The following is a 12,748-nucleotide window of genomic DNA, read 5'->3' as shown; positions in this document are numbered from 1 at the left end:
TCGTCGAGCCACTGAGTGAGATAACAACTGCAAAAATGGCGGACTGTGTTGCATAACATTCAACTTTGCACCCTGCTGAGCTAATTTTGTCCCGGCATTATGGTTCAAGAACACGTACACCCTCGGCCATTCTACGAGTAACTGTAGTAGTGGGGTGGCGAGAGTTTAAACACGTGACGTCAGCTTCGGGATGGGCCATAAGATCTTTGAAGGGATGATCAAAACTGTAAAAAATGAAGAGCGAAAAATGGATAAAAATTTTTAAACATTGTTGATGTTCTCAAAATTTTTAATATTACTAGTAAAAAAAAAAGGTTTAGAATTCTAGTTGAAAGTGCTCAAGCTCAGATCTAGAGTACAGTGGCGAAAATTCTGTCACATATCAGCATGTGTCGGAGCGCGAAAAGAATAGACTGTTTAAAGCTCCTGTCTGACCTCTAAAGATAAAATGAGGCATCCCTTAGCGAGACACTGAGATTTATGGCATAGACAATATGAATAAAGATAAAAAATGGTTTACCTTTGCAAAAGTACATGCTAGCGAAATCATTGGTCGCGTTTTAATGAAGGGGATTATAGCCTCCATTTTGACCTCAATACGTCAAAAGGTGTCATGATGAGACAAATCTGGCTGGGCACGTTACCAGTCCGGGTCAGCTCCAAAATTGGAGATCATTATGATAATGTATTCCGGCTTCAGCCAATCATCGACCAGATTACATCATTAATAAAGTACAGGTCACGCTGGGTCACAAATTACCCACCAAATGTGATCGGCAGTTTTGGGCCGCTTATTAAGCCCCTGTCTTGTGAATTTCGACGAATTTCGACAGTCAACATAATCCACGTGTTCTGCAGAAGGTCATGTCCAACAAGGAGTCCGATTAGTGAACAAATATTCGAAATATTGACGATTCATTTCTACCCCCAGTTTATCGATTTCGCTCAAGTACCGAGAATCATTTTGTGGATGTTCGTCATCTCTATTAGAAATACTGTTATAAAGGTTATTTGTGTAGGTACGCGTATAACATTTTGCAAGAAAGAAGAGCAATGTCAGAGCTTTAAAACGATACCTGTTTTGTAGTTGTCAAACGCAGACTAAAAATGGTACGCGATTTTGAAAATGTGTTGACAGAGTGGCCACACAACTGTTCCCCATAAGGTAGAATTTGTATCGCTGCCATCTCCGATACAATGGGGTATTCTGAACGATCTGTGTAGGTACACGATTTATATTTCGCAGGACTTCAAGCCAGAGTCTAGGAATCACAGCGATATATGGGGTTTGGTTGTCTTAGCCAGAACAAAACTGGTACGCGATTTTGAAATTGTGTTTTGACAGAGTGGCCACACAACTGTTCGACATTATGACAGAATACGGCGCGGCAGTTCGACACAGTATGGCGTACGTAACGAAGGACGCATGTGGAGGTTGCCAGGAAATACAATTTTTACTGATGGCGCGCTGGCCGCTGATTGGCTAATGAGAGGGGGAAATATTATGGTATAGCGTCTCCAATTTTGGAGCTGACCCGGACTGGTTACCTGTCCGTGTACTCTATTTGCTCCACAGTCGCCTGTGGTCTATTTTGTTCTGCGTCTATATAAGTGCCCTATAGACGTGCGTACATCGTCTTCTCAGGCATATGTACGCACGTCTATGGGGCATATATAGACGCAGAACAAAATAGATCACAGTTGACTGTGGAGCAAATAGAGCGGAATAGATCACAGGTGTCTGTGGTTGGCTCATAATATTTCACACCAAGTCAATGCACCGGTTTCTTTTCAGGTGCAAGCGGTGATTTGGGGTTGGGGTGAGGATGCAAGTTAAACTTCATACTCAGTTGCAAACATTACAGAGAGGTCTTATTAGATCAGAAATCTTTCTCGCACATTCTGTGCATACATATAGTGCAGATGCATGAACAGAACCTTGCCAGTTTGAGAACCAAACTTGCACCAAGTCTTGTGATTATTGTTCCGGCAACGTTTTTTTTTAGTAACCGTAACCATTTCTCAGTAATACTATCTTTCCCCGTCACACGTTTGAAACATTGAAACAGCCAAAGTACTCATGTTTCTAACGTTTTTTACGTCGTTGAATAAGAATTGTACAGATCCTTGATCAAGGATTGAGGTAGATTCCTGGGTTGCTACATTGGAAGTATAGCAACTTTGCAACTTTGCAAGCAAAGTGTTTATCAGATGACCCTTCCAAAGCTTCCATGGATCCAACGAGTAGCTCAATTATGGACAATAATCTCGACAAATTTTCATCGATGCGGAATAGCAATATTTTAAATTCATGTTTATCAGATTACTCTTCGAAAACACCATACTCGTGGCGGACCGTGACATCTATTTGCTAGAATTTATGGGTTCATCCACACACAACCTGAAGGGCGAGGGTCTGTGGTCCACTGTACTTCCTGCAACTTCATTTTTATAGCGACAAATTTAATGACCGTCTGTCTTGATGGTGTCATCTTAAAATGGCATACGGCTTTACCATGGAGAGGGACCATGATGTAATGATACAATGACAGTGGAAAATTACAGTGGCATTATGTCACTTCGCAAATAATATAGTAAGTGAAATGTAAGGGCCAATTTGGACATAGTTTGTTACACGAAGATGATCGATGCCGAAATCACTGACCACAGCGATACTCACTCTGTGATGAAAGACCCAAGGTAGAGACACAAGCAGCATTAGATACAGATAGGTGTCACGTGGCAAAGGTGCTAAATTCTTTTCAAACTCTCCGACGACGGGAATTTCATTTTAATTCATGGAACGCGACCAACGCGTTTCTTCCCTGGCTTTGATCCCCTGCCGACGGCGCCATCTCAACTGACACAGACGTCCCTTGGCTTCTCTCTCAGAGGAAACCACTCTTGTCTCCTATTGTCTTGGCAACGACCTCTTTCACTAAAGGTACAAAGAGAGCGTACGATCAACGAAAGCTGTGGTAGGAGAGACAATACATTGAAACAATGAACCTCGTAACAACTCTTTCAATGGAAAAGTCCCATTAGCGGCCGTTCCACACCAATATCAGGTGTGGATGGTGATAGTCACAATGGCGATACCCATAAGGAGTTTTGAGGATCTGTGGGATTCCACTTTCTACCAACGTCCCTTTCTCTAACAAATTAGCTTGTTTGCATAATACACCATGCACGTGCCACAGAGTATTGGGTCATTTCCGTTTTATTTCAAGTGGTACCCTACCTTTGATAAAAATGTTTTAAAGTTATTCCAACACAATATCTCGTGTCTATCATTTTTACTCGAAATTGGACAAGATTCCAATGACAGAGCAGATTTGCGCTCTTTTTATGTTCTGTCACACAAATTTGTAACGCTGAGAACCCCTTTTCAACTCAATTCAAGTTCACTGCAAACAAAATGACATAATAACGGAACTCATTACATAAATATATCGCGTCAACGGTAACTTTGCGTATAGACCATAGTTTACGGTCAGTGTGTGAAAAGTTTTCAATGTCTACAATTATTGAAATTCCCACTTCACATCGCTGTACGTTTTGGTTGCTTTTTATTTTTATTGAACTTTAATTATTTTTCTTATATATTTGTACACAATTACCTGTTCCTCACTTATTTAATTCTGAATATCCAGTCTTCAACTTGACGATAGATTCAATATACCTGGCATAATGGTATAAAATAGTCGAGACTTACAATTCATTTACAATCCACTGTATTAGCGTAGAAAATAAATTGTATTTCAGCATGATTTTGGACGATGACAAGAACGTGTATTCGTCTTGATTAGGAAAAATGACGAACTATTTGTCAAGTGTTTCAGGTATATTTAATTTTCTGCCATTCAACTGTGATCTTCCGCTTTTCAAGCATTCCTTCAGTAAATACTTATCATTAAAATATTAACCAGAGAAAAATTAGACAACATATTGCATTTGCATTTGTAACATTACCAGCATTGTCCCACTCGACGCTGAATCCATCCAAACTCCAGACATTCTTTGTATTTGAATTTTGCGATAGTTACGAAACTCTCCCTTTCTTTTGTTCTATTTATGGAATCATTGCAAAACAACGTAAACCCTAGTCGATATACTGTGGGATAATCAAGGCTTGTTTCTGTAGCAGTGCTGTAGTAATTATTATGTGCAGCAACTTCAACGTTCGTTCAGGATAGCTTCAACGTTGTCAAGATATAGAAGGCCATATTTACGTTTAGTCATAGTCCTCTCTAGAGGGACTGTGGTTTAGTCATGGCCATAGTCTCCGTTTCCACTGTCTATGGTTTGTGTATTATCGAATTATTTGGCATGTACGAAAGTAACATTGGATTATTTTGACCGTTTACGTATCATTTCATGCCAAACAAGTAATACCATATGATGTGATAATTATTTTGGTCAACACTATTTAATCATGCAACTTGAAGGACGAGAAGAGAACTAACTTTATGCCAAACGATAAACTCCTGACACCGTGCATGGTATGATATATGAGTGGCACGGAGGTGGAAGCACTTCTGCCTCCATAATTTGGCAAAAGACAGAAAACGATGCCAGGGGGCACTGAAAGCTCATTTTTCACGTCGCGAGATGCTGCATTTATTCGAACCTGTCGCACCGCTCTATGGGTACGATCCAATCATGGATGTTACGCCTGCGGTCCACTCAAGGTGAACTGGTTTAGTCCACAGTCAAGACAATGACGAATTTGCGAGAAACTACAATGTCTCTAGTTGTGGAATAAAAAAAGTTACTCGTCTGCAGAAAGTACAAAAAGGTTAACAATAGTTGGACCTGGCTATAATATATTAAGCACAATACAGTGTGCCGAGAGACTGGCAAAACTAAGCGACAATGTGCGTAACTACAGAATGACTCCACGAGAATGCCATTCGCAACATCAACATTGCAAAGCGAAACTATCGAGAACATAAAACTTTTTTGTGTCAGGGATGTTGATATCTATTGTCTCTGTTTATATTCTATTACATGCTTGTTAAAGGTCCGTATATTATGATCGTGGTCGTTAGTGGCTATCAAAGCAGTCATATACCACTTAGCAGATCTTCACATCTGTTTTTAATTACGTGGAAATTTGGAAATTTGGAAATATTTAATAGACATTGTACGGGTAACTTCCAGGACATTTAACAGGAAAGTAAACTAGAAATGGTCTTTGCAATTTTCTTTCAAACCCAGACAGCTCCTTGTGACTGTTTAAGATTCTACCAATATGTAACCGCGACAACCATAGACAGTCGAGAAAGTCCATGCGACAACGAAGTCTTGTGTCTGCCGGTGTGACTATTGTTCCTGATGGCATCAATTAATCTCCATTAATTTGCATTTGATGAACAACAGCAAGCCTGATGTGGTTTGGGGACAAACCAAGTGATTTGTCTCAAACGATGCGTCTCGACAGTGAAACACCTAATCGCTCAAAATTTTCTCAAGTAAACTTTCAACAATTTTCTTTCAAAATAGAGAATATAAATCAAGGGTCACCATGCCAATTTTGGTACTAGAGAAAAAACACACCCAACATTAACCGGAATTTGAAATTCGAAAAGACCGCCACATCTGTATTAACTCTATTGGGGAAATTAAATTTTCGTTTTTCAAAAAAACTAAGACGGTGAAACTGTGTTACTCCAAGAGCTCCGAACTGAGCCCAATCAGGTGGTAGACCTAAAAATATCAGGATAATTGTAAGGTCCAAATATGTCTCCGAGACGCTTTTTACCTTAAATATATTAAGCTTGGATAATCGAGAATTAAATATAACCCTCGTCGATCAGATCCCAGGCTATAACTTCAGAAAGTGCTGTAAAATACGTCCTTTTAGCTACTAGGTAGCATCCAATTTTAACCAAGTATGTAGCAGTAACAATAGTAGCTCTGCAAATACGACGCTCAGTGTACTATAAGCAATCATTCTGTTTCTGACAAATTGATTCCTGTCGGGAAAAACCAATCCGTCAGCAGCGACATACGGCATTAGAGAGAAAGAGAGGAATTATGTTGACAAGTTGAATTGCTGAAAATTCAACGTGATTTTGAGAAGAGACAAATAAAAGTGTATCACAAAAACAGAAGACAAATGATAGAAAGTTACAAAATATGCAGCCATTAGAGCCAATAATCGTGATAGAACTTCAATAATCGCAAACATCTGTTCATGGATTGAAAAAAATGTTAAACGAATGAGTGTTTAAAATTACCATTTCTGATAAGCTCTTGACTCTGTTTTTTATTGTCTGACCCATAAGTGACTTACATTAATCTTTATTTTGTATCCGTTTTCTAATTGGTTCGATTGTTCATGGCACTAGTAGTCTAAGTTTGATAACCCGTGGAGCGTGTGTATGTGATCTAATTGAGGCAACACCTGCAAGCTGCTGCGGGTCTGTAGGGAAATATCTAGTCTTCATATAAAGCCATCATTTTGAAGTTTAGGTTCTCGCTTTGTTGTTTAGTCTCGGGAAACCGTAACTAAATTTATTTTAAAATAATAATTGCAACACTGTGGATCACCCTCCAGTTTGATACACCGAAAAAATCTCAAATTGGACTCAGGAAATTACATTGTTCAATTTTAATTAATGGCATCTCATTAACAAGAGCATGAATTAAGCGCTACATTTGCATTGTTTTAATCGCAGCTGTTGGGGGCTCTCCCTGGAGATTTTCAACAGTATCCTGCACTCCCTAATTTGCATTGTTAATTAGAGAATGAAACAAAAGGATGGATAAAAGTGGATTGCAATCATTTCGGGATTGCTCATTCAAGCTCACTCCACAGCTGGCAGCGATACCCTCATACGTTTCCTGAGAGCTGTCACTTCTAATCATGGTGCAAGATTCTACGCTGAAAGCGAGCAAAACAGTCTCTCCTCCCGTGGCAGAGAAGGGCAAGTCTGATCCGAACGACAGCGAGGTAGCTATGATTTTGACCGAGAAGCAGCGGTTTCAGCCGCCGGTACAGAACCCAGCAACCACTTATGTTCCATATGTTTCACAACAACCGATGAAGATGGCACAATACGTTGACAATATGCTGCAACCAGGATACCCGATGAGCACACCGGCTTCACTGCAAGTCAACCAACCACACCATGTTAACATGGAAAATCTATCCTACCGGGAATTACCGTCCATGCAAGGACACAGACCCCTCGTATCTCCAGCAGGTAAAGATATTTCACGATTTCCGTACAGCATTTGAATTTTTTATACCCAGGTATTTCGTGTTTATTGTCAACTATGTTATTTCTGTCCTAAAACAACCTAAAGAAACAATGCAAAACGCGGCGAATTAATAACGTTGACGCTGTATTCACGCAAGAATTTGTTTTCTTGATGGTGTGTTCGCATGGTGTTTTCCAGAAGAACATGTTTTTGCATAGACCCAAATTTTTTGGGTCTATGTTTTTTTTGTAAGTTTTCAAAATCCATACGACAACCACAGAGAACTGAATATGTTACATTACTATTTTACCATTCCTTTGTAATTCAATGGTTCTCAAACGCCTTACAAGTTTTCAGAACATAATTTTATTTTGAGATAATGAAGAAAGAGAGATCGTAAAACTATGCTATTATAGGCAATGTTGATGAGGTTTAATCTTTTTTACCTCTATGGTTTAATTAATGATTGACCACAGAAGTTTCGGCTGTATGCTCAATTGTCTAATCATAGACCCTCGAGGGTCTATGTCTAAATCTCGCCCCCTCTTGTTTTATGATTTACACGGTTATTTTTTGTGTTATAACCCTCGTCGTGCATAGCCTGCTCACATTGAACATGTAAATAATAACAAACGTATCAAGTTAGCAGGAAATGTATGAAATCAGCCCACTTTATATACATTTTTTTGGCCATCGGTACATTTTTAAGCCAACACTCTTTTCGTTATTTCCACTTTCAGCTTCTGAGGCTGAATCTGACAGCAGTGGCGAAGGATCCATTAAACGAAAGAAGGCCCGTACCGCTTTTACCCAGCAACAAATCGTCGAACTGGAAAAGAAATTTCGACAGCAGAAGTACTTGTCAGCAACGGAACGTAACACCTTCGCACAAAGGATTGGAATCTCCGACACTCAGGTAACTTCGCCTTTGTCTCTTTTTCACCTGCTATTCGATCACGACCTTTTCAACCTTTGCGTGCATTGTTTCGAGAAACAATGCAGTTGCATCAGGGTTGCAAAGGCGCGTCGGTACACGCTGTTGCTATGGGAAATCTAAAAATTCAAAAAAATTCAGAAGTCGTTTGATGTGAGTGCAGCTTACGATATTTTTGGCTTCCACTCAATATTCTAATGTACTTTTGTAGGGCGAGTAAATGTCTGTCTTCTGCAGTCTGTGATAGACAATGCTTCATTTTGGCCTACCAATGATCTTATCACTGTTTATTGACACTCAAGATTTGACACAAAGGTTTTCAAACTGAGAAGTGTCTATCCAAACTTTAAAAATGTCTCCTAAACATTTAATGAATCGAATAATACGATTAATGGCCAAAATGTCAAGATCAAACGATTACACGATCTGGCAGTGTCGAAATCTGTTTGATTTGTACGAATCCAAGTGATATCTCTAATTTGCATTACGTCTGTCTTTATGATAGAACGTCGGCGAGAATGTGCAATTCTGACAATGGATTTGCATTGCAGACTCCCTGCATCAAAGCATCATAGTAACCGAAGTGGTTTCAATATGATAATAATAAATTAATAATATGAAATGTACTTAGCTATTTGATAATTCTCACTGTAACGAGATCTGTCTGATCAGGAGGTACCCAGTTGTATAATATCAAATTTGATTTTTTCTTCTCTGTCTCTCTTCGTCAAGGTCAAAACTTGGTTCCAGAATCGCAGGATGAAGTGGAAGCGGCAGCGAAAAGATGACCCCGAGGTCAACCGCGTTGGCATGTACCCTGCAGCTCCTCCATACTCGACGGACTCCCCGACCTTTTCCGGCGCAAGTTATCAGACCATCGGCTCGCCGATGGTGACGTCACAGGCCCAGCCGATGACGACGGTCCGATTACCGCCTGGTTCGAGTCTCCTCCCGCCACCCTATAACGCTCAGCCTCCGCCATCCTATCCTCCAGTGACCAGTGTACCACCTGTTTCTTACGCTCCGACACTGCCGACCTACCATCCGGCCGGCTACAATGGCCTAGCGTCATCGCCGATTAGACCCCTGGCAGGACATTACGATGTGCCACATGTTATGTATGAGAACGTTCACGAAATATTTTCACTTTTTTATCATCCAAGGACAACCCATATCCTGGTTCTCCGGTCTCGATTAACTATGCGACTATATTTATTATGAAAGAGACTTGTGATTGTATCACGGATGTGTCATGACCTTACAGTATTTTATTCTGCTCTTCGATTTCGTCTACTTTGATGTCGAAACGTCGTTTCATGTTCTTGTTGTTTCTCATTTTAAATTAATCTACTTAAAAATAATTGGTGAAACATTAAAGACAATATTGTATATAGATTAATTTTGCCACTAAAACTTTCAATTCTTTGTTTTGAATAAAAATTTAAAATTAAACAATTGTGTTCTATCGTCATTGTTAAAGCTCGCTCGTCATTGATTCGGGCTATTATTCTCGTGCGATTATGCACTTTACAAAAAAACACACAGACGCTGAAAAAAACTTCGAATTCAGTCAAAATGGTCAATACAACCCTAGACTCTTGGGGTGGCGCACAGACCAAAGCGGCATGCGCAGAACGAAATTGCATCTGCAGTTTGTGTATGAACATACGGTACCACATCTACGTTGTATGAAAGTCGTGGAAATTGCGACACGGCATTTTAGCATGAATAAATAAAGTTGACTGATCCGGCATAATCCTGTTTGCCTTGTTTTGTTTGCTAAGAGTTACATGTCCTGAATAAACGAGCAAAAGTTACTCGTATAGATAGTTGTCCAAACATTCCACTACCAATAATTATTGGTACCCAATACATGTAACATATTGCACCTGAGCAGGGTTTTAGAACGCGCCCGGGGGACAGATATGCGGACTCTCAAATTCTTCAATTCTTTTCTAATCAACCACTTGTGGGACTCGTTTTATAGCTCTTGGAAAGCTGGAGAAACTTTCACCGGCTTAGTTTTTTAAAAATCCAAAATTTAATTTCACCTAATTGAGTTAACACAGGGATGGCGACCATTTTGAATTTCAAATATCACAAAATATTGGGTAATTTGTTTCGCTAGTACCAAACTTTGCAGTGTATCCCCCGATTTTTATTGTCGATTTGAAAAGAGAATGGTTGAAAGTTTCATTCTGAAAAGTCTGAGCAAAATTTTGAGTCTTTCATTTTCCTCAATCGCGAAATAGGGGAGTATCATCGGGATCCAAGAAGTGGTAATCCCTTATCCCAAGTAATTCCAAGCACAATCCCTCCACCTCAAAGAAATGTGGCCTTATCAATGAGGATATATTCAATCAAAACCTGAACAAGACTAAAATGAATAGATTCGGTTCTTTATTTTTATCGTACAAAGGACGAGCACCAAGCAACTAGAAAGCTCGTCAAAAAACGACAACTTCGGCTGGAGGATCTTCTGGCTAGGCTGCGCACCTACCTAAACCCTTCATCCAAATGTCTCCAATGCACTGAAAGCTTTTTTCTTACCCTTTCCGTTATAATGATACGTAAGGGTTTTTCTTGCACATTTGTTGATAAAAGATAAAAAAGCTGTACAGTGTGGTACAAATAACTGGTTTGATCTCTGACTAACAAGTACAACATTAACAATGATCTTTTAAGATATTCACAATTTCCTTTTTCCATGAATTTAGCATAGATTCTCCACGGAATACATCCCAGCGACAGAACAACCAGTGACGCGGGATAACTGTTCTTTGTGACTCGCCTACAACTCGTATGGAATCAATTGATTCTAAGACTACTAGGTGATTTTTTAATCAAAATCGAAATATACTTCCGATAGCATTAAAACAGAAAATTGCTTCAATTCAGGATTTCAAATTTCGGTGAATTAAGGATAATTTGTCGTTCAATTCAGACGATGGGAGGGATGCCAATGATTAATTTAACAATAATAGTAAACGCGGTTGGAACTAATTTGGGAGAATTAGATATTCATATTTTTCAAATTTCTCAAAAATGTTTGGTGCCCTATAGCTGAATGTTGCAATACTACAAATTGCTCACAAAAACTAGTTTATAACTTAAAAAAAGAAAAGAAGTAAGCTTTCATTTGGAGATAAATCCGACATTATTTCACCATCCGATTATCCCAAATAGATCCAATCGTGTTAATAAGAGCCAATGAAAGTTCATAAAGCTTTCATTTCCAAAGTGCGGGAAACCTTAAAACACATCTTTTGCGAATCCTTGTGTTCAGCGCAAACAGAATAAAGCCGAGCTTTGTTCCACTCATTGATTACCTCAACAATATATTGCATTAATTAAAGTGTTGGTTGTATTTACCGTTTGCTGGATTAACTATAATGGCTTCCCGGTTTAAGTAAATTTTGGACATTCTCTCTTTGTTCTGTATGAACAACAATATGCTTATTCATCAAGGTATATATTTGTGTCACTTTGTGTCTGTGTGTACGATGCGTGTCTTTTTAAGTAAATTCTGTACGATGAGTGGATTTTTTTACAATTTTTTGCAAGGTACATATATTCTCTTCAGCATAACGGCTTCAAGCAGTTCATTTCTTGCTGAGGAAATTTGATAAACAATAAACTATCGTTTACAAAAACGAGTTCAGATTGACATAGAACGCCAGACATTTTCTCCGTTTTTTCCGTTGGACGGTTAGCAACCCAACCGTTTCGTTTCACTCGTCATTTTCCTTCATTTTTTACAATAACTCAATGAATCAAAGATGAATTATGTGGATATACACAGTGTCACGTTACGTACTTTATCCTGGAAATAAATCTCATTTTAAGGTATTATGCGCCTCGAAAGTGAAAGACTTACACACGTTTTGCTCAAACTTTCCTCAAGGAATATCTCAACCATTCTCTTTCAAAATCAATCGGAGGCCATTCGTACAAAATTTTGGTATCTGAAATTCAAAATGGCTCCCATCCCTGTGTTAACTCTATGAAGAAAAATAAATTTTCGATTTTCAAAAAACTAAAACGGTCAAAAGTTTTCTTACACCAAGGGCTTTATAATGAACCCAACAAGTGTAGATGAGAAAAGAAATTGAAAAGATTTGAGAGTCCAAATATCTGTCCCCGAGGCGCATTCTACCTTAAAGTTCCATTAGCTGTATCTTCTGGCGATTTTTCCGTTAGTTTTGATTGAAATGATCACTGGCTCATGTTGAAGAGTCTGTCAAATAACAGAGAATCGCATATTATTCGGAAACATTACGTGCCCTACAACTAAATAACATGTGATTTTACAACGAAAATTTCAATTTTTGTCCGGACAGAAATACAAACTCTGTTGACACGCGGATTCCAACGTAGGCATTCTTCTGCACCTGCTCGAGCCATTTACAGCAATTTAAAAATAAATATTCATTACTTATGCCCGGTACTTACGTCGTAGTCCATTGTCCGAACAGGTTGCGTGCCAGATGTCTGGCAATCCACGACGCAATGTTGTTTAGATCCCGCAATAAAGGTGAACTTGTACATCTCGCGTGATCGCGGCGTCACCATATCTGCGTTCTCCCTAGCACGCTGAGCATGCCA

General features: G+C 39.1%; 2 protein-coding genes across 2 annotated transcripts in view; both read left to right on the top strand.

The window, feature by feature from the left end:
* Positions 1-12,748, top strand: part of LOC139120144 (regulator of G-protein signaling 12-like) — a 435,920-nt gene that overhangs the window by 337,995 nt on the left and 85,177 nt on the right. The gene's annotated exons all lie outside the window — the stretch shown is intronic.
* LOC139120141 (homeobox protein ceh-30-like) lies at positions 6,782-9,379 on the top strand. Its single transcript, XM_070684292.1, has 3 exons — positions 6,782-7,211; positions 7,950-8,125; positions 8,876-9,379. The coding sequence occupies exons 1-3, from the start codon at positions 6,872-6,874 to the stop codon at positions 9,362-9,364; spliced, it is 1,005 nt and encodes a 334-aa protein (XP_070540393.1). The 5' UTR covers positions 6,782-6,871; the 3' UTR covers positions 9,365-9,379.

Source organism: Ptychodera flava, chromosome 20 (assembly GCF_041260155.1).
Source record: "Ptychodera flava strain L36383 chromosome 20, AS_Pfla_20210202, whole genome shotgun sequence".
NCBI classification, from domain to species: Eukaryota; Metazoa; Hemichordata; class Enteropneusta; family Ptychoderidae; genus Ptychodera; species Ptychodera flava.
Note: the sequence above shows the minus strand (reverse complement) of the source record. Positions and strands in the feature narration are given on the sequence as shown.

What these genes read in the sequence shown, in the direction of transcription:
- LOC139120141 (XM_070684292.1), top strand. Translation starts at nt 6,872, where the DNA reads ATGGTGCAAGATTCTACGCTGAAAGCGAGCAAAACAGTCTCTCCTCCC. An exon ending in ACCCCTCGTATCTCCAGCAG is followed by an intron (nt 7,212 to 7,949) that starts GTAAAGATATTT and finishes TTCCACTTTCAG; the next exon opens with CTTCTGAGGCTGAATCTGAC. An exon ending in TTGGAATCTCCGACACTCAG is followed by an intron (nt 8,126 to 8,875) that starts GTAACTTCGCCT and finishes CTCTTCGTCAAG; the next exon opens with GTCAAAACTTGGTTCCAGAA.